Source organism: Anguilla rostrata, chromosome 5 (assembly GCF_018555375.3).
Source record: "Anguilla rostrata isolate EN2019 chromosome 5, ASM1855537v3, whole genome shotgun sequence".
Lineage (NCBI taxonomy): Eukaryota > Metazoa > Chordata > Actinopteri > Anguilliformes > Anguillidae > Anguilla > Anguilla rostrata.
The window spans coordinates 31,128,419-31,151,795 of NC_057937.1; the positions used below are offsets into that span (position 1 = coordinate 31,128,419).

General features: G+C 38.8%; 1 protein-coding gene across 4 annotated transcripts; it reads left to right on the top strand.

The window, feature by feature from the left end:
* The first annotated feature begins 513 nt into the window (after positions 1-513).
* On the top strand, positions 514-23,377 carry bdnf (brain-derived neurotrophic factor). Of its 4 annotated transcripts, none has more exons than XM_064335781.1 (2): positions 514-672; positions 22,354-23,377. In XM_064335781.1, the coding sequence occupies exons 1-2, from the start codon at positions 670-672 to the stop codon at positions 23,158-23,160; spliced, it is 810 nt and encodes a 269-aa protein (XP_064191851.1). In that variant the 5' UTR covers positions 514-669; the 3' UTR covers positions 23,161-23,377. The 4 variants fall into 4 exon arrangements, with proteins under 4 accessions (XP_064191851.1, XP_064191853.1, XP_064191852.1 ...); XM_064335783.1 differs by lacking the exon at positions 514-672 and adding an exon at positions 1,265-1,737; XM_064335782.1 differs by lacking the exon at positions 514-672 and adding an exon at positions 12,439-13,011.

A 23,377-nucleotide genomic window follows, 5' to 3' on the forward strand; every position in this document is an offset into this window, starting at 1 on the left:
GTTTTAAAAATGTAAGTATGCTATTTAATTTCGTTCAGTTTGAAAACATTTCAGTTTGCGCTTAGACCAGCAACAAGTCCCTTGAGAACTTCATATTACTTACAATATGGCCAGAAAATAAATATCTGTGAAATCTGTTTTCTTACCTGATATTGGGCTGTTGGTGCAAAGTTCAAACCTAAGTTCCAGCTTTTTAGCTTAATTGGAAACTGAGATACACATAAGTACTCCGTGTAGAAATATTCCTTATCTTAACTTTTCTTCAAGCTTTAACATTTTAATAAACGTTACCAAATGGAGGTGATGTAGTCTACTGAATGGTCAATTTCGATCCTTCTTTAACTTGACTCCCATCGTTTATTACAATCACGTAAGAACCACAAAAAGCGTTTGTCATAGCGAAGGGATTGCGTAAATCTATAGGTTTTCTATAAATCGCAGCTGGTTGCTGTCTGTCCTCTCAGTACAGCCACCAAGGTGTTGGCGAGTTTAAGCACGCGGATATTGCAAAGGGTTATTAGATTCATAAGTCACCGAAGTGGTGGGCGATATACTGAGCACAGCAGAAGTTCTCATATGATGACTTCAAACAAGACACATTACCTACCAGCATCTGTTGGAGTGAGTGGATTTTAAGACACTTCTATCTCCAGGACAGCTTAGGGGAAAATGGTGAGTATCTTGGGAACAAAGCAAGAATAATTAACAAAAATGATCACGATTAAAAACAAGAATGAAAATACATTTGGGTTAGACGGTGGACTATAACCTTTTCGAGCTCCTTAAGGTCTGCGTTTAGTGTGGGAAATAATGTTACCATTTAAAACTTTACATTTGAGCATTTATACGATTTGGATCAAAATTCAGCGGTGAATGAAATACAGGTACATTCATGTATCTGAGGGAACGTTGTAATTGTGATAAGATCTTTCGGGGTGCAGTGTGTATTGTGTTTCTGTGAGGTTTGTGGTATACACTGAATATTTTTTTCAAGTGCGATGCCGGTGAAATGCAACATGTGTAGACATGTTGGACTCTGCCCTAAAGGACTTTAACAGCGCAACAAAACAAAATAGCAGTGGAACTGCTTTGGTGTTATTTAGGATCTGGTGGCGCCTTTGCGGATGTCCCATTTAGAGGAATATGACGGGCTTTTTTAGTAAGTGCTGCCTTTGTTAGGAAACGGTCCGGCCAACATGTGATCAAATATTAACAGGACGGGCTTGGCAAGGAAATATTCACGTGACAAGGCGTGGGGAAGCAATAGAGTAAAGCAATATCAAGTGGCACTTAACGAAAGTATAGATTTTTTTTGCCCCCCTGTAACCCTAGCTGTGGTATGTTTTCAGCACGCTGGACAGAGGCATCGGAGTCGTTGAACGCAGCGGACTAAATCGCCAAGTGGACATCAACTTTTAAGTCTTGCAGTTCTTTGCCAAAGCTAGGGATTTAAACCATTTTTTATTTTTCTAAAATTTTTTGGCTGTTTTTGGTAAGCACTTTCTGTGGAAGCCCGGTGATGTAAAAAAGAAAAAGATAAGAATAGAGAACAAAGCCTGGTTGCTTTGCACTTGGAGTTTTGTCGCCGCTTAGAGCATGTGAAAGTTGAAATCTTAGAGGCACTGTGCGTTGTGCGTTCTTTGTAAGCTCCACTTGATATACAGCGTTAACTTTGGGAAATGCAAGTGTTGGTCTTGGAGATCTAACCACTGATAGTGGTTGTCAGCTGTTAAAAAGGTAAGACAATTAAATATTTTAATCAATGGCTCCCCCTGTTTCAGACATTCATCTTGTCATTCATATCATCGTTTTGACTGTACATTTTCTGTGTTCTCAAACAGTATGCTAGTTTTATTTCTGCTTTTTAAAATGCCATCATGCTTTTATGAATAGGTAGATGTGCGCTGCACTGTTACCATAGCCAGTGCAAGAAAACGAGATAAGACCGCGAATTCTAAAACAAATCGTAAACTTAACATTTGTTTTGTGTATCTATATTTAAGTAGGCCTACAATAGTAAGGTTTTTTATTCGTCATCATAAAAGATCGGTCACTTGGCCTAACTATGTGAAGTATTTAAATGCTTGTAAAGTTGTACTGTCATTGTACATCTGTAGGCTGTAATTCGTTATATAAACAAGTAACCCGTAATACGGAGATTGCATTTGATCATTTATTTACTATTTAGCCGTTCAAATGGAATATACATTCATTCACCGTATCTAGTGGGTTAACTGCAAAAGGGATTCCTGTAGCCTTATTGTAAATGGAACTTTCGTATGCGCAATAGCAATTCCTCTTCTCTGGCAGCATAATATGGTGCATGTCTTTAATAAAATATAAGGCTTTGCAACGTAAGCTACCAGTCCTTGCTACTTCGTCCGGCACATAGTGAGCATAAAGAAAAGGTGGAAACTTAAAGATATTACGAATTCAACGAATCACATGGAATTCAGTAACAAATTGATTCATATCTATCTATCTATCTATCTATCTATCTATCTATCTATCTATCTATCTATCTATCTATCTATCTATCTATCTATCTATCTATCTATCTATCTATCTATCTATCTATCTATCTATCTATCTATCTATCTATCTATCTATCTATCTATCTATCTATCTATCTATCTATCTATCTATCTATCTATCTATCTATCTACATTACTTAAACTTAAAATATTCCATTCCATAATCGTTGTATTGATCCGCTGTGTGTTAAGTGATGCAAACACTCAAATCTGTTTAACCGTGGCTGCATCTCCCCACCCTCTGTCATCCCGTTGATGTCTCTCTTGTGTTTTACTACGGGCGCTTCTTGGTTTCATTCATACTGCGCTTTTACTCCAGCGCTGATATCACCTGCTCCGCTTCTTTGTCCCCGCGCTGCGCTACACACGCAAAAAAAGAGAAAAACTCGGAGGGTACTTCCTGTGAAATGTATGCACTAGAACAACATTTCCCATTGTAATAGTATATATATTGCCAACATGACCCACAAAATTATTGCGGAAAAAATATCTGCTCTCATGTAGCCTATTTGGACATATGGATAAAGGTAGATAGGCGTGGTCAGACACTGACAATTTTATGGCGGGGTTAGATGGAGGCAGCGATAAGAATGCAGGATAAGGAATTGATTCAGAACAGATGGGCATTGGAGATGGAGAACCGGGTATGCAAGCAAAACATGCAAAGCAGGCAAAAGGAAAATTCGGTCGCGTTTTGATAAGATCCCAAGATTATTATTTTCTGACTTCTTAGCCGACAGAAATCCGTCTTGGAAGCCTCGAAGGAAACGTTGGATATTGCCGGTGTCCGCTTTTCCTTTGTGCTCCGCGTCTGCTAGAAGAATCTGATTTCAGGGCAAACTGATTAAATGTCAAACATACAGCGGCAAGAAAACCCCAAGATATCAACGCCTACAGGCATTCAGCACTGTTTTAATCAGGAACCTGTCGTGCGGGATTCATTTCAGGCTGTTATTTGCTCATTATTGAAAATAAACTTGCCGATTCATTAAGTTCGATCTCAATAGTTTTACGAGTTCCTGATGATTGACTGTTTGGATTTTTAGCAAAATTTGAGAAGTATTAAAATAACGTTTTCGGAACCACAAGTGTAATAATAATGGTAATTATATATTTATATTTTTATTTTGAGGTCGTGGGAACCAATCAGACAAATAATAGCATTAAGTAATCAAAACTATGTTTCATTTAATTTGAAGAGGTTTATGGCAGATGAGATATGCAACAATTTGTGTAAACTTGGGATCTTGTGTAAAGATATTGTATGTCGTTGTTAATTGCGCGTCTACGCTATTATCCATATTAGTAATGTAGTCGTTTTTTATTTTTCCCTTTTTTGCATGGGATATCATATTTTGTCACAGGAGAGTCAGAGCGAGACGTGGGTTGATGGTGTGGGTGTGGGCGTGTGGGGGGAGGGGAGAACGGGGGCGGGTGGGGGGAGGGGGGGTAGGGGGGTGGCACGACACACTTTGTATGTATGAAGGGTTTTTTATAGAACTTTCTGCAATGTACGTCATCGGATCAGTCCATAAATGGGGTTGTGTTATCTTACCGAGAATCTCCCTCACCGCCCCCCCTTTCCCCACTCTTAGCGCTGCAGAGTTGGGGTGGGCGTCAATAACAAATCTGAAAATGGTAGGTTTCATTCCAGATAACATGATATGTTATATTGATGTAGAAATGTACAGTTAATACGTTTTTTATTCTTGAGGAAGTATTCAGGAGGTGGAAAACGATGAAAATCATTAAACAATCGCTCCGTTTACCGGTCAAGTCTTTAGCTTTCTTTCATGAAGTTTTGAAAGAGGTTGACTTATCGTTACGTATTTCAGGTGCAGGCGCATTTTATTATCCGCAATGGTGTGCGGTATGATTTAAGTCATAATTCACCAAACTCCCGTGGGAAATGTGGATGTCTGTACTATACTGTCATGTAGCCTACGTGCAAGTGTTCTCCATAAAATATTCGTGATAGTGGCAATATCCTTTGGTTGCGTAAATGGAAAGTACTTAATCGTTTAGCCTACTAATAAACAACAGCAATAATTATTATACTGATCATTAGAAATCTAGAAGTGTAACCAGAATAAATGGATTATAAATTATTTTATTCTTGTTTATGTTTCCGATATTAAAAAATCCAGTGAGTCTTCTAAAACGCGCAGAAATGAATAAACTAGATCAACCGGTAAAACAAACCGATAAGTTTATTATATAGAATTTTCAAGAAACGCGATTTTCTGTGGGGATGCGGGCAGTTTGACATTTCTCTCAAAATAGCAACTTGATTGAATATCATTCATCCTCTATCTCTTTTTTGAAGTATATACATAGAATTACTCCGGGACGCAGTAGCAGGTAACACATTATGCCAGATCGGAAAGTGCGACACTGTTCGCTGTTGTTTTTCGCTTTATATTTGTTATGTACTGGTTTATACTTTGCTAATCAAATTGCTTGAATATGTTGAGAATGCTGGGTCAAATTGTTTGTGTTTGTTTGTGTATCTGTCTGTAAGTGTATGTCTGTGTGTGTGTGTGCGCGCGTGCGCGCGTGTCTGTGTGTGTATGCATGGCGTGCGTGCGCGCGCGCATGGACATGCGTGTGAGCGTACCGGGTTGTGTGTACATGTCTTCATCTGTCTGCATATCTCACTCTCACCCACTACCTTTGACCCTAATGGTCCAGGCAGGGTCTCTGGAGGAGGTGTAATGCTCATCCCAGCTTTGTTAGCTGTCCACCCACTTGCAGGTGTTTTGCATAGCATATAAAAACAAGCAGTGTTCTCCGAAATGTGGGAAAACCACAGGTCCCCTCATCCTGTATGAGCGAAGAGTTTGCAGAAACAAGCATCTCTGGCGGTGCTTGGCAACAAGAGCTCTGCCAAGACTCCTTTCAGTCCTTTTGCATGACACTTAGGTATGTATGTGCAACCTTGTGTCCTATGTGTATTTGTGAGCGCATGAAATGTTTGTATTATTTCTGCCTTTGGATTTTCTAAAGATAAGTTAATCCTTAACGCATCACTATATATAGATTATTGTTCTTACTATATACACTGCAAATGATGCAGAGAAAATGTGTCAATATTTGCCAATACATCCATTTTATTATGTCCATATGGCATGTATAGCTCAACTAAATGAAATAATTTTTGGATTTATAACAAGGTGCAAAGCCGTTAGTCTAGTTTTCTGTATGCAGTACTTGTATGACTATGTACTCTTGGTTCGGCCTTTTTGCTGGGTGTCTTCTCCTATGAGCTGATGGAAATTTACTGTTGTCATCTTTATTGGTTGTTAGCAATTCTGGGTGAAATGCCAAAATCAAACGTGTTTTAAATAGTGGGAACAGAGCCGGTTGTTCAATGGAACTGTACTTACATTGCCAGCTAAGCCAGCAATTGAGCAATTATGTCTAATTAAGACATTTCCGTATATGCTGTCTAGAGCAACTGAGACTGTACTTAAACTACCAGAACCAAATCATATCCACATCCAAGTCTAGATGTTCTCTTGAATAAGTAACTGACTTAATTTTGGCCTTTGCCAAATGTACATTTGGATGATGTACATAAGGGTAATACATAAGCAGGGCTGTGACAAGACTAGTGTCTTAGACCACTGATAAATAGAAACCTCTGTGAGAGATATGACAGATTGTTCATATCATTGCTAGACTTGTAGTGACAGATGGTTATAAACAGACTGTCTTGGACATGTATGTGGTAAAGGTTGTATTCTGGCTAACTGAACTTGTTTAAGTGTACTATCCTGAACTGTTTGTCAGGTCATCAATCAGTTGGCATTTGACCTCACATTAAAAAAATCATATTCAAGTGTAGCATTTTACACTCTGACGCAATGGAATTTGCAAGCAATGCTCAGCTATATTTTTGAAGTATGCCCTTCATATATATCCATGAAAGTGTACTTTTCTCAAAATTTGATTATTGAACACATGGATTAGTAATCTTCACTAAGTATACGCATCATTTTCACAGGTTTAGGACAGAGGGAAGCGCAACTTTTAAGCTGTCAAACAATCAATTGGGATTATGCTATTGAATATTACCACACAGATTTAGATCTCCTTTACAAAAAAAGGCAAAAATCCCCTTACATCTCATTGCTGAACATTTGCCAGTAATGTACAGCACCTGTAAATTTATTATTCTTTTCTTGTTGGATAATGAGCTAGCATTTCCATTTGGTAGCATTTACCAAAATTCTAGAACTCTTACACATGGAACATTCCCTGTGAATCCTTAAAGGAGAGACAACTGATTTGAGGCATGGTTGTGGAATATGATTTACCTCTGTGCCATAAATCTTAATTTACTTTATTCCACCAGAACTGGGGCTTGCTCTCTACGTCAATTGCACTGCATTCACCAAATCCATTGTGAATGCAGCAAAGGGCTACTAATTCTTTGACTCCATTTCTTCTAGAGATTTTTTAGCACACAATGGAAGTGCAATCGAGAAATTTTCACTCATTATTTTTTAACAGCAACTATGCTCGCAGATATTAATTTTACACAAGACTTACATAGTTATGAGTCACACAACTGCCCTCAGTGTTGCTGCAGATGTTCAAAGGGTTGAGACTTGTTCAGAGCTCTATCAATAGATGCACTCCAGATTCCCAGAAGGCATGCAGACGGCACGCGTCATCTTCTCTGTGACCTCTATTAATCCCCTCATTCTTTCTCAATCGGCTCATTTGCATGGAATGGACAACTTCTATTTGGAATCAGCCCTAAGCCCTCACACCCTTCCTTTAACCACCAATATCACCCCCGCCCATCACCACCATCATCACCACCACCACCACCACCACCGCCATCACCAGTGGGGGAGCATCTTGTATCCAGCACTGAACTTGGTTTATAAATACACAGACCCACTCACAGACTGTGAGGGAGATTCTCACAAGGCCTATGCATGACGAGAAGAGTGGGCATGCTCAGAACCTGGAAGGCTGACAGATCTCTGCATAACTGTATAAAGCTGATATGGCACACAGAGTCCAAGATATAAGCAGAAATACCAGAAGACAACCAGGACAACCTCTAAAAATAGGACCATTCAGTAATCAGCCTTTATTAATGTTGCATGAGCCACAGATTCAAATCAAATCGATAGACCTGAACTAATATGAAATCCCTGTTACAGGTAAAAGGAAATATATAACTTACAGCACTGAAGAATAGGTTTGATAATTATGATTCCAATAAAAACTGACAGTCTGGTACTGCAAGACATTTATATTATACTATATGATATTGTAATACTGAATGACATTAGACATGCCGCTAATTGAATGTATCTCTCTCAATGCCCTATGGCCTTATGCCATTCGGTGGAAGTGACCTTATGTCTTTAAGTTGTTCATACTGCCATATCTTTGAACAGCTGTGTGGTAGCATGAATAAGCATTATTAAAATTGTGATGTTGCACTGGTCAAATTTTAAGTTACAGGAAGCTACCGTTTCACCTTTGCCCTGGGACGTGTGTATTTGCACAATTGGCCTGGGTGATTTGAGAACAGAGAACTGATTGCAAGCGGACAGCAGGTCTTTGTACAGATGGGCTTTTAGCCCACTATGCCAAAAGATCCAGATCTGTAGTACATTAGTTGACTTCAGCACTCAGGCAGAGACTAAAATAGCCAGCCTATACATAAATGAACACTTTTACAGCTGAGTGTTATCAGATCTCAGACATCAGGTCTCCGGGAGGCTCACTACAGGCACTGATGTCCTCAATGACGTCAGAGCTGGATCTGACATGGTGCTACCCGTCTGACATCCCAATTGAGTTAACTGTAAGATGTTAAATAAAGATAAACCCCCAGGTGATCCACCAATGATGGGGCATTTGAAACATTCTGGTAAAACGGAGGAAGACAGCACTGAAATCTGTCAAATCATCTTGTGCTAATGCAGACTGGGCAGCTCTCTCCATGTGGTATGACATCAACGAAGGTGTCGTCCTCACACCACTCGGTGGGTTGGTCACCGAACAGACTCGGAATGCTTTGTAGAATTAGCGGTTTGAGCCCTTGATGAGTGTCACTGTCGTTTGTTCGAGGGATGTCAGTACACACGCCTCTGCCCTGCCTTCAGGGAGGGACGAGCAGCTACAGCAGATCTGAATGTGAGCCGGATGACACACTCCTAAACAAACGCTCACGATCCTTGCTATTATGTGCTCCCGTTTCCATGTTCTCTTGAATCTCATTTTTCTTGTGTCTGCAGAGCACGTACAGGAAGTGATGCAGAATTGGTAAGACCGGAACTCAGAAGAGCTGCCGGAGAAGCTCATTTGCATATTCATGAATAATTTATAAGAAGTCTAGATTAGGAAACTGCACAAATGATACAGGATATTAAAACAAGCAGAGCACACGAAGACACAGATAGTTACAGATTCTGATCAGTTCATGGTGGGTGATAGGAATGCTTCAAGGTTTCAGTTGAAGTTCTCTGAAAATAAATAGATAATGAAGCCAGATATCATTTGTTTTACACAAATGTTAATGCTTATTTAGTCATTTATCAGATGTACAAAGTGATTTCCACAATCATTAACAGAGAGATGTACAGACATATAAATCAATATTCCACATTACATCAATTTTGTAAGTTTCTGTGAAACATTTGAGAATTCGTCTTCAATATAAAGTAAGGTCCATTCATATAAAAGTATAATTTATGTATACATAAACTTATAACTACCAAAATTACATTATAATTATTCATAATAAAGAGTGTATCCAAATCTAATAAAACATAAGCCCTGGGTAGGAAACATCCTCCAGTTGGCATTGCTGGTGTCCTAAGTAGCTATCTTACTTGCTCACATGTCAAAACCATGTTCATTTATATTTACTGAGCTAAAGTCAAATCACGTGATTAAGTGAAGTTCATCTGGTCGTTAATCATTTTAATGGTTGACATTCCCTCAAACATTTCGATGTATAATTCTTTATGTCAACTCATAACATTCAAGCAGTTATTAAGCATTAGCATATAAGCATTAGCAAGCAATAGCATCACATTGAATATTTAAATCACTGCTTGTTGTGCATTATAGATTGTAATATAAATGCTATATATGCTATATTTACGTGCTTCATAGAACGTGTTATCAACAATTTAGAGCAATTTTCTTATAAATCAACATAAATGGTATGCTGTCACACAAAATTTTAAACATGGGCCATAACAATAATCATTCATTTAATACTAGTCTCTTGAAACAATATATAGCATTTACTCAAAAGTATCTGCCATTTTCCAGCAAGTTACAGTAACTGCTTGCCTTTCACGACAAGTTTGTTCTTCTTACCAGCATTCAGTTAATTCTAAAATCTCCAATATTGCTCATTTCTTTATGGGGTGCAAAATGATAGATTTATGAATTACCTGACTAGAACAGCAGAATATGTTGCATGCAGGTTTTCTGGGAGTCATGTCGTTCAGTATTTGCTGATGCAACTCTTTGTCATCCAGAGTTTCCCCTCACCTTCTGCGATCCTTTGGGAGAGCTGTATTCATTTTAGCACATCCCAGGGCTGGGGCTGAGTCACTGAGCAGGTGTGAGCAGAGGCACCATCAAGCTGAGATCAGCCCAGTTGAGCCTCTTCACTTCATTAGCTCTGCAAAAGAAAAATTATAATAGCTACAACAAATACAGCATAATAAATCTTTAATTACAGGGGTTCCAAAATTGGAACCCTTCCAGATTACTAATTTAGCCCACCCCACCCTTTTCCACTCCTTCCCACCCCCACCACCACCACCCACTTTCCATTTGCATCACTGACAATATGGTGGTACAATCATAAGCAGTACATCTCATTGTGATCATTTGGAAACTTGGAGATTACGCTGTCTGACTGTCTACCATCAAAAGGCTGAGTGACAGTGTGTGTTGCAAAATTTGGGAATGGACATGAGATGGGGATTGCCTACACTTATTTATCTTGTAAAAATAGTTGTAGCCAATGTTGGTCTGCAGTGTTTCTAAAATGATAAATTATGAATTGTGGTGAGGCTTTTTTGTTTTGTAATCTGTTCAACAGAAATGCCATTATTTGATAATTATATATAGCCACTATTATTTAATCAAATTAAACTTAAATAACATTATTTGATTGATGATAGGCCAAGTCTTGATGGAGACAAAGCCTATAAGATGTTTATTAAAAGCTGTGAAACATGCCTTTATTAGGCTTTAATATAAAGTAAACACTTCAAGTTGGTCATTCTCTGAATAATTATCACTCTTTTCCCATTGTTGCCAATTTCAATCATAATCATTTAAGTTCTGAAGATGAATCCCATTGGAGATATAATGATATGGTTCCATTTAAATTTGCCTGAGCTCCATCCTGGAGCTATTCCAGAGCCTGAGGCATATGTGAAACCTGGACAGGGCTGTGCACAGGCCCATTTAAAGCAAACTTTGAGAGCACAGCCGAAGCTAATAGACCTGGTGCTGCAGGAGAACTGAAGGACCTGAAGCTATGGTTCTATAGCTGTTTCACTGTTGTTTTGAACAAGAGGAGTGGATAATTCTGTCCTTCCTGTAGTCTTTATTAAATTAGATGCACTGGAAATGATACAACCACCTTGGATTGGATTTTAATTTATCTTGCTCAGTTGCTTTATTAGGGGTCAATTCCCAAAGGAGCCTTTTCCACTTGTAATTGCTCAGATCATTTCCTACTCGTATTTTAGTGCAATTTACTCATAAACTAATCCTTAAAAGGGAATAATACTATGATATATAGTAACAATTCCAGATTCCTAACCAAAATGGAAAAACAAAATGGGGCATTTTGGAATACATACAAGTATATAATGCTTATATCTCTGCATTATAGCATGCCATTTGGCTACCCAGTTGAAATATACATTGTAAAATGCTCAAAACATCCAATCTGTCTGTTCTAAAACTTCAATTGTGTAGATATGTGTGATAGCAGTTAAAAACAATATTGTTCATAATTCCTTTATAATGATATTTTAAAATAACTTTCTATAGGTGTTTTTATGGTAAATCAATGACATTCAGGGTAACATTGCTGGTATACATCTTTAGATAGTTCAGAAGAGTTATACAGTCAAGGAAGTTTTTTTTGCCAAGTTTCTCTAAAAAAGAAGTGGTTAAAACCGGTGAGCTCAATTTTCAAGAATTTGCGTTGAATCATGATTGCCCAAATGTGCTGCCATTGGCCAAACTGAAGATAACTTTCACCCACTGGATAACTTCACCTGGCTATTTTTGGTTAACTTTACAGTGTGGATATTAACTGTGAAATGGGAGAATAACCCTCTGTCTTTGGTGAGATTTTAGGTTTTGCCATTGCTTAATACAGCAAAATAATGGAGACATAAAAGTTATAGGATGTGGACCTTACAGGCGCTGGCTGTGGAAAGTCAGTGGGACTTTCACTTGTGAAGCCACGGAGAAACATACCACAAATTCAATAATTATACATTTTTTTCAGATTTGTACGCATTATAGCCGACTTTGGTTTCCATTTATACTGTCAAGAAATATGAAACTGCTCCTTAACCCTCTCTATTTCACTGACGGAATATGCTTAGTGAAATCAATATGTACTGTTTGTGTAATTACGCATATTGTGTTCGTGGTGCCTTCAAGATACATGAAAACTCCACGTTAATATTTCACTTTTCTTTTAATTAATTAATTAATTAATTAATTAATTATTATTGTAATTAACCGGTGTTCATTTTAAATTTTATGGCTCCAGGAGAGTGAGAAACGGTGTTTGGCTGCGACGGAGCAGTTCCTGTGCTGGAGCAGAATGCTTTGGAGCCAGCCAGGAGCTGGAATTACATGAAAACCACGCTGGAGCGGCAGCCTGAAAACCCGGAGCACTGTCATGCGTAGATCCAAAGTCAGCTTCAGCCTTACAAACTAGCGTGGGCGGCGTTTTCCCTTCATGTAAATTGCTTAATTTTGTTCGGTCTTTTGCATCTCTGTCCGAGAGGCCAGTAGTGAGTGTAAATCCTGTCTCTTATACATTAGGCTACTTCGTCTCTGCGATTGAATGTGCTTGTGGTCACTCAGCCAGTGGCGGAGTCACATGCTGCAACGTCACGATGTAGTTAGTTACTGTAGTTGCGAGGAATGAAACCTTCATTCAAAGCTACCGAAGTCTCTCAACGCGCAATACCTTATGTGCTAGCATCCAATCTTCTTGTCTCAACCGATCTCCAATGGAACCACTCAGTCATGGGAGTCCATTACCTCAACCATGCAATTTCCACCATCAATAATTTAATCTATTTGCTCCAAAGCTGAAAAGACAACTTCAAATTCCCGGGGAGGAGAAGGAAAATATAGCTTTAAAATTACATAGGGAGTCTTCCAAATCCTTCCAAATGAAACTGTCCTTTTGATGGTCTCCTTTACGACTAGACAGTAAAAGGTAGGTTTCTACTTCTTTGTTTTAAGACTTTTTGTTTGTCATTTCAGCACACGTAGGGGGGAAAGTCTACAAAAGTAATCAAGTGGTGGATCCTACAAATGCAGGCACTATGTTGCTTGCTTGAAAGGCGGCAGTGTAATCCTATCGGCTATAGTTCATTAATAAGAAACGGTGTTATTATCTTGATTGAATTTCTAATAGGGAGAAGGCAGGGGGTCATTGTAGCTTCGCACAAGTTTTTTGTTTATTTTAAAGAAATGTTTCCTAAATTAGAACTTTCTGATCCATTTTATAAATTGTGGGGAGGAAAATGTTTGTAAACAGTGAATTTAGTGTAGAACAAATGTATGGACTATTTCTCGTTGTCCTGGGACAGCTTTATGATGTTATACATATTTGTTTATAATTTCATTTTGCTCAGTCCTGGCATTGATGATTGAAAGTGAAGACGTGACATCAATAATAATTCATTTTAAGAGCTCCCACATTTGCTCTTACAGTTGTCACGACTGAAGAAGCAGGCTATAGTTGTAATAACGTTAAATGTATTTTGGGTATAATGACAGTACTGATTGTCCACATAGCCTAATGTGAGCACGGTCAAAACACAAAGTGCTTATAGAAGGAGTCTTGAAAACAGATAGGCTGCTAAGCAAATACAAAGTTTGATGCGCTCATTAAGACTTTATAAGAAACTTGAGACGTTATGCTTAGGTTTACCCTGGTGTAAAGGCTAGCTCTCCCTCAAACTGGTTAACCTCACAAGTCGAGGATGAATTTACAGATTAAAAGCGTTTCTGAATCGGTGCCTTCGTGCAGCTAGAGGAAATAGCTTGAAATGCATTGGAAGAAGGAATAATTTATGCTTTAAAACAAGGATCAAGTTGTGATCTGGTGATATTGCTGCCACTTTCCAAGTAAAGCTGAACAAGGTTAGAAATTTTTCGCAATTCATTTTATGCGATCAAACTCTGTAGCTCGAGAGAGCGAATGTTCTTTGATGGTTATACGCATCTGCTGAACTTTCCCTAAAAAACGCTGATGATTCGAGATCACTGAAAGTATGATAGATGTATGTCACATCAACGTTTGAACAATCTGTACCGCTAGAGCTCTGTATATATGTCGGTTAAAGACCGTGTACAGTTGTACACATTTTATACTTGAAGTATTGTGTATTATTTGTATTACAGTTTATTTTGCGTGGTTGAAAATGTGTTATGTTAGGGATTTAAACCGATTTCGGGAGTCAAAACTTAAATCTATGTATCTATATATTTATCTATCTACCTATCTGTCTATCTATGTATCTATCTATCTATATTTGCAATTTTGCATGTATTTTCGTCCGTACATCCGTGTATCTACGTCTTACATATTATGTTACCGTTCTTGGGATTTGAGATATATCGGTGGACAAATGCCCCATCTAGCGTACATATTAGGGAAGTGGTTGTATGACTCATTTTGATGAAAGCACCGTGAGTCCTAGGACTGGAAGATGTTGTTCCACTTGACTGCTTGGCTATTTAAAATGAAAATCTCAAGAATTTCACATATTTAGGCAATGTTGGCATACTGACCTACATAACCACTTTAGAGAAAAGCAGGAACGTCGGTTGTTTATTAATATTGTCTATTCAAATATAACAGTAACACTACACAAATTATTGACGTCCCCTATTATTTTACGTATGTAAACAATGCGAAAGCAAAATAATCCCAGCGAGAAGAGGTGTATAGCTACTGTACATATGTTGGCGGTGTAAAGCTTAACTGTTGTTTCAGACATACAATTAGGCAATAATGGAAATCTCACATCCTGTTCTCATTAACGGGAGAATTGAAACCTATACATTAATAATCAGAACATAAGTAGTTAATCTGTGGAGTGCCTTCCTCTTTACTGCATCCGCTGAGTGCTGACAGATTAAGTGGAGTGTTCTGGCTACAGTGCGAACAATTTACAGTAAACGTAATTAAATCCGTATCTGCTGGGGTTGATTGAGCTCTACAATTGTTTTTACAACACTACCGAGCTGTAATTGCAGACAGCGAAGATGTGCTGGGTGGAAAGTTCATCGGGAATGTTTGTGTGAAGAGTTCCTTGGAAAAATGCCTTGATTCAGACAAGGCTTGATATAAGCAATGTGTTGACATGGCTTTTAAAAAATTTCAGCCCAGGTAGAATATGGACTGGGAAGAACAAATTTAAATATGTAAAATGTGTTAAAATTAATTTATCTAGCTAGATTGCAAGGTATGTGCCATGCATCATAGCTCATCACTTCAGTAGATCGACCGTTAACAAATTTACAATCCTCTAAATTGCAGTAGAAACAGACAACAATGCATTTAGGTATCCCCATTTTTTTAATTAAAGGTTTTCTGTGGAGGTGATGATTTTTCATCCCTGAAAGGGGGATATATAAGAGCTGTCCTGTGTAACGGAAAGTGATTGGATGTCCATGAAGTACATATTGTACCAAATAGAAAACAAGAAGCTGGATAGATAGACCAAACGGACAGACACTATGCCAGATATGGAAAAGTTTTAATTGTTCATGGTTTATTATGTCACTCAGATTAATTCAACCTATCACATGAAATTTTGAGGCTATACCAGTAAACATCTATGTTAATTATGCTTAGTGGACTCTGCACCTGACTGGTCAGCTGGTTATAGTATTAAGTATTTACCTTGGTTTATTCTTTGATTAGCCTGGCCAAATTTGTGTCTCTTGTCTGAGTAGTCTAATATATGTTTACTAGGAAGTCACTTTTTTCTCCCAAAGTGAGGACAGTTAACTGTATCAAGCACTTTTTGTTTGTGGTGAGGTTCACATCCTTTGCTCTGAGTGAAATAAAAGATACCTCTCTAAATGGCTTAAAATATCAATAGCAGGGTTTTAGGTAGCATGTGTCAGAAGTAATTGTGCCTTTGGCAAATAGGCTTTTAGTCATTTTTAAGTTAGGAGCCTTTGGGAAAGTCCATGCTTTTAGGAAGGATTGAAAAGGACAGTTCATTTTGACACTATAAGCATCTACTCTATTACTCTACATCTATTTTATGTTACATATCGGGGAAAAATTGAGTTGATGAAGTAAGCTATCAATTTCTCATTTAACTTGCTTGTTTGTTTTTTGACTGCTTTTGTTTGTTTTGAACATTGTGTTTTATTTAAGAGAAAAAGATAATTTACATTATAACTTAACTATATATTAAAAGACAACTAAGTATAAAGTAATATGATAGGGTGCATTGGAAGATATGATCAAAGATGTTGTGGAAATTAGTGCTTACAGGTCTTCTTGAAGTTTGCTCTTGCTGTTGGCTTCTGGAGATGAGGTCTCTAGGTCTTTCATAGCTGGATCGACTCCAGTGGAACTCCAGAAAGTTCTGTGCATGATATGCCTGTGGGACAATAAAACACCTGGTGGCAGTTAAGCCACTAATGGCGGGTGTGGCCCAAATTCCAAAAACAGTGCTGTACAATTACGGCAGTAAACCACTATAGGTCAGATCCCTGTCTTTTAAAAGGCCACGAATGGGAGTGCGTTAAATTGAAATCGGATTCAATGTACATTGGCATGAAAGAGTAATTAAATGTAACATGTATTATCTTAATAATGAGAACAACCAATGAAATTTTGCCCAGGGCTGTTTCTCCTAGCAAGTCTCACATATACTGCCTGGTTCCCAGTAATGTGTACCGAAGGGTGTAAATAGGCCAAGAATATGCTTAAAAGGGGTATCTTTCAACATGCATCATGCATTTTCATTGTAGACCCAACCTGTTTTTGTCGGCATCAAGCCCTTTTAAAGACGACAAGGAATGAGAATGTGCTCAAGCATACCATTCAAGACATGTAGCTCTTACAGGGCCAATGTGAATGTCTTCATTGGCAAGAAGCGAAACAGAAGTCTTATTTAACCACACTTCAGCTGGCAAGCGGTGTCTGCACCGGCATGGAATGTAAACAACTCGAGTGTCATATCCAGACGTTTACAACAGTGTAACCGTACCTAATACAGGAGGGAGGGGCCAGTCTCTCTTTGATGGGATCAGAAGTATAAGGTAATGATAATAGCAATTTGGAGTTGACGGATACCCGTCATGAGGAAAAACAGTGACCCTCACTGATGGATGTGGGTGCCTATATTTGAAATGCGCTGAGGCCTGGTTCGCTGCCATCATGTTCACTACAGAGCAAAAAAATGTCTGTTGTGGCAGTCACTTCACGTTGGAAGAGCTTCTCAAATCTGTCAGCAGAGGATTTGACTTAAATCTCACTTTGGCATGGAAATCTGAGCAAATACTGCGAAGGACACAGTAACAGGAGAGGAAATGAGCAGACAATGTAAACCCACCAATCCGGCTCTACCTACCTCTCTCAAAACAATCTCCCTGAAAAGAGGGACCAGAGCAGCTGTTCTTTCTCATAGCTGTAGCTTTCCATTCCTCAGTCTCCTGCCCTGTTCAGTGCAACAGGTCTGCATTCTAGGACTGCCATTGCAGGAAGCACAGTGGACATTAACCATAACATCTGCATTCAGAAGTCCATGGTTAATGTCCACAGTATAGAATATGTAGGACCTCAGTGGTCTTTATTCATAGAAGCAATCAATTGGTATGATGGTCAATAGAAGTGAATGTAGCTAACTCAGTATGGAAATACAGGTTCCTAAACTGCATGCTACAGTGCATACTGTAGTACAAATAGACTTCTCCAAGATCTTTGAACTGCTCACTAAATAAATCCCAGTTTGCAACATTAAAGATTAGCGTTGCACTCTGTAGTGCCAATGGAGCTAAACCAAAATACATAAAAGCATCCACAGTGCAGTTATACAAATAAATTTATGCAACAAATAATCATCAGTTCACTGGTCCTAACTGTAATGGTTGCTGAAGGTGCTAACCTCTATAGTTGCCAGTGAAATACAAATGTCTGGGTAATTTTCTGTGCTAATCCAATGCATCTGTATACTGAAATAACACAGTGAGAGATTGTCAGATTATTATATGCACAGTTGACAAAGATATTAAAAAGAAAGATACAGAAAAATGTGCACAGCCATTTATGTATATAGTAAGTAGTTATATAGTCTCTTGCATAGATAGAGTGGTAAATACAGTTTTTAAGTTGATTTGTTTTAAAAATGTAGCTTTAAAACATTTGAACTTTAATTGGATTTTGGCCTATAATTCTGTATATTGGGATATTTATAAACATACAGACATTATGTGAAATAATCCCTTTCATTCACGCACATATATAATTGTACACATTTACCAGGAAACTGTTATTGTGCCTTTGAAATCCAATTCAGAGCTGAAGATGCACTTATTTTTAATATATTAAATGAGAGGAAATTCAGTCGCTGTGGGAGATTGTTTTCCTTTGGTCTGAATTAGATTGGAGGCTGCGATTATTCCGAGCAGTCCCACAGCAATAAAATGATTCATTGGTTTGATTGCTGTTTAACAGGATGCTGATTGGGAGTATAAGCCGTATTGATTCTCCTGATGGAAACCGGAAATTGCCAAGTTAGAAAAAAAAAATGTGTTCCCGGCGAGAAAAAGCTCAGAGGAACAGAGAGAAATTGTGCAGCGCTGAGTAACACCAATTCCCTTTCTGTCTTCACCAAGAGACCTGGGGCTGTGACGTCCATCCTCTGGCTTGTTTTTGTTGTGAAACGGTGCCTCATCCCTTGCTGCTTTCACTGCGGCTCGGCCCTCAAAGTCTTTCAGGAGAAAAAAAAAACGTGGCTGTCTCTGCCTAAACATTAAAGGAACTTCGACGATTCCCTGGCAGTGTCTTAGGGGACTCAGCCAGCGCCCTCTAGCGACAGCGGCTGGGTACTGTTCCCTGCTCCGCTCCATTTAAAGAAACAGGTTTTCATGCAGCTGCGCTGTCCTTTTGAAACGAATGAGGTATGCTGCAGAGTTTTCCATGTGAATAAAACTTGTCTGTGGTTAAGTTTGTACATGTATCTGATTGCAGGAGATGCTTGGGAGATTATTCTTGTGGTTTTAGAAAAAATGCCTCGTCAATATGTCAAATATGACTTGTGTATCCAGTATGAGGAAAAAATGTAAAAAATGTAAAAAGGTAATGTACTGAAGTGTTATTTATATATAAATATTACTACAGTTAGATTTGATGGCAATTTCCTCAATTAAAAAGAAGTATATACTTGAAATTGTAATCCATTCTTGTGAGTCTGCCTCCATATTAAGTAGGTGTGAAACTGAAAGCATATCACATAGCAATGCAATGTGAAGAACTATAGCACTTAATGTTCCAACAAATTAATGTATTTACAATTGCAATTTGTCTGTTTATTGAAGACTAAATCAACATTTATAACAGAGCTTTGCTGACACTGAAAGTGGCTTAAGGTACATTGGGAGTTTTTCAACAGCCCTACTAAGGTTTAGATATGGTTACAATTGATTTTTACCTTACGGTAATATGATTTGCGGCACACTAGTAAAGGTTGCTCTCATCAGGACGAGGAATTCAAAAGAGTGTGCCTATGCGTGTTTGAATGCATTTGTATATGCACGTATGTGTGTGTGTGTGTGTGTGTGTGTGTGTGTATGTGTGTATTTTAAAAGGCATGTCATTGAGCAGGATCCAGAGAACTGCTCAGCAGCTCATTAAGGGGAAGGATGTAATAGTCTGAATTGAGACTATGGGACTCCCAACCCACCTATTTATAGACGGAGTATCTCCATGGTAGTCCTTGCAGCGCTGGCAAATCATAACTACAGCCCTAGACACCAATTAAGAATGAAACAAATGCTTTTTAAATGGGCGTTTTCTTTTCTCGCCTTTCCATGATATTCCTGCTCTACATCTCGGAGTGCCGGTTCACGCTAAATGTGTTCAGGTTGAGCCAGGTGGAGGACCTGCCAAAACTATACCATCCTGGCTATTTTTAAATGCCTCCTGTAGAAAGGAGAGCGAGAGCAGCGTGAGCTACTGAGATGTCCACAAATTCACCAGAATTTCTCAATTGTCGTGACTCATAGGACTGTGCAAGGTAAGAAACTGTTTCCGTGTTTGTTTAAGGCTAAGCAAGGGGAATGAGCATGCATATTTATGCCCTGTTGAAGACTCCCCTTCTGCAAAAGTAATATATTGATCGTCATATTATGTGATACAACACAAGATCTTTAATTATGAAAAGAAGTGTAGTAATGAAGGTAGCGCACATTATGAGTTATTTTTATGTTCTACAATATATACATGGGATTTTACAGCGTACTTCCATTTTTTCAGAAGGGTTATGCCTTTCTTTTAACATATTGTATGTGGGTTTGCCAATATTTTAGTCAATGTCCATGCTATGCTAGCAACCAGATAAAACTGTTGTAAAGTACAGAACATTCTGAGTTTACCAAACTGGAAAAAAACATACCTCGGGCTGCTAAATCTTGTGGGAAAAGGTTATAATGTAGAAGAAACAATTACCAAACATCAACAACCTTGCCTGATATTGTAGCCCAAGTGCATAGACCAGCTGATGATTGCATGTCAATTGATACACAAGATTCTGTTGCAGAGGTATCAGGTATCACGTTTATCAGGTTTAATACTGGATAGTTATTGCAGAGAGCAAATAAGCTCACATTTACCAAGTGATTTATTGGTTTTAAACAACAATACATTTTTTAATTTTTAATTTACTTAGCACACACCATTACATTCAGTGTTTACATACAATATGTCATGTGACCCATTTGACCAACTTGTTTTTACTGAATCAATTGGTGTGAAATTACCTGGCCCAGGGACACAGCATTAGTCTTGTACCAGGAACTTGAACCCATAATTCTCAGAAGTAGAGTCCTGAATTCTATCCACTGTATTAAACTACAGTAGGTTAACAAATTTGGGTGCATTTTGGCATTTAGATATTTGTGTGTTTACTCTACCATGTTGGAGACCCATTAAAGAGTAACTCTGAGGTAGTTAAAATCTAACTCAAGCGTAAGGCCAAATTAGTTCTGCGAATTCAGCATGTAAAATCTAAGATAACAAAATCTAACTCATTCCCTGAGTTAAACAGAGTACAATATGAACAAATCAATTCAGTTGTATCAAAAAGGTGTTAGGTGTTTCAGGTGTAAAATAGTTGCAAAAGGAAAGGGAAATGAAACCTGATGTACTGTGGGCTATGTTTGAATCCCCTGGAACAATTCAGTTGTGTGCATTGTCAATGAAAGGTAATGTTTGGTGTGGTCTTATTGTTATCTTTGCGTTTGTATGATTAAGTTGTAAAAGGAAAAGATTTTCAATGATGAAGTCACATGGTTTCTGCATTCCATATTTATATAACTTGGGGGGACTGGGGACTTACAGTATTCATATTTTACATGTTAGATATTGAATAGGATAAATTAAATGCTATATTAAAACTTTTTTTTTAATCAAGAATTTGTTATTTTCAGAATTATTGTGCATCCACTACATAAAGAAGAAGGTTCAATTTATGGTTGATAATTCTGACTGAAAAATAATAGAATATTATGGCATAGCAGTATTGTTCACCTTTACGTGAACCTGAAGTCAAAAGTTCAGTGATAATTCTTCATTATCATACTTTTGAAGAAATTATTTTGTCTTTTTCACAACGTGCGGCTGACTTTCTAATGTCTAAGAAGACAATTTCAAACAGTGTTACATCTGAAAAGGAGTCCTGGTGCTAATTTCCTCATTTGGTTTTTAAGAATTGGTCGTTAGCCACACCTTGTACGGGTTGCCTGGAGAGTTCATCCGCATCCTAGTGCGTCAGTTAGACTGAGTTCGATGAGTATTGTGGTACAGCCAATGAAATTTAAGGGGAGGGTGAATGTTAATCTGCGAGGTGGAACTTGACTATGTAGGACTTGGTGGGTCAGTGGCCTAGTTTGAGCTGCTGGGAGGCAGGGGAGGTGGGGTATTCATGAGAGGACTGCCACACACATCCTCTAATGATGCCTCAGGTGCTTCTGTATTTAGCTTCTTGTGGGGAAGTGACAGACGTGCTGCATGAGTAATGACGTCCCAAAGGCAGCTCTGAGAAAACAGCTCTGAGATTTGCCGATCTCAGAGACCTGATCCAGGAACAGTGCAATGGCAGGACTGTGTATCTATATTAAAAGGTAAAAGGGACAAAGCGGACTTGTGTTCCTTGAGCAAGGAGCTCGTGCAGCTATGGTCCATTGAATTCCAGACCTCAGTCTTATCCAATGTTGGTCACAAATATATTGCAGCTCAAAAAATTAATTTTAATGATTCTTTTTTTTCTTCCACCCCCCCTCCCCCCCTCCCTTCCCCTGTGTTCAGTTCCACCAGGTGAGAAGAGTGATGACCATCCTGTTCCTTACTATGGTAATTTCGTACTTCAGTTGCATGAAAGCTGCCCCCATGAGAGACGCCGCCGCGATGCGGGGGCACAGAGCAGAGGGCTACCTGGGAGCGACGGCGGCACAGAGCCATGGGACTCTAGAGAGCGGGGGCGGGGCCCAGCGCAGGGGGCTGCCGTCACTCACGGACACATTCGAGCAGGTGATCGAGGAGCTGCTGGAGGTCGAGGGGGAGGCACAGCTGACCGGCAGCGGGCCCGGTGACAAGAACCAGGGGGACGTCGTGGCGGAGTCCAAAGACGTCGACTTGTACGCGTCGCGGGTGATGATCAGCAACCAAGTGCCTTTGGAGCCACCACTTCTCTTTCTCTTGGAGGAATACAAAAACTACCTGGACGCAGCCAACATGTCCATGAGGGTTCGACGACACTCTGACCCGTCACGGCGTGGAGAGCTGAGCGTGTGTGACAGTATTAGCCAGTGGGTGACGGCCGTGGATAAAAAGACGGCTATAGACATGTCTGGGCAGACAGTCACAGTTCTGGAGAAAGTCCCGGTGCCCAATGGCCAACTGAAGCAATACTTTTACGAGACCAAATGCAACCCAATGGGATACACAAAAGATGGCTGCCGGGGAATAGACAAGCGTCACTACAACTCGCAATGTCGGACAACCCAGTCGTTCGTGCGGGCGCTCACCATGGATAGCAAAAAGAAAATCGGTTGGCGATTTATAAGGATAGACACTTCCTGTGTATGCACATTGACCATTAAAAGGGGAAGATAGTGAATGAAATGTATAGATTTTATTGCGAGTAAGAAAAAAAGAAAAGAGAAAATATCTATTTGTATATATACTTAACAGGGTAAATTATTCCGTCAAATGAAAAATTTTATGGACTGCATGTAAAAAAGATGAAGTTTATACAGTAAAAGTGATACTACAGTCTATTTATTGAACATATTCATGACCTTGTAAACAATTAAAAAAAGATCTAATCAGT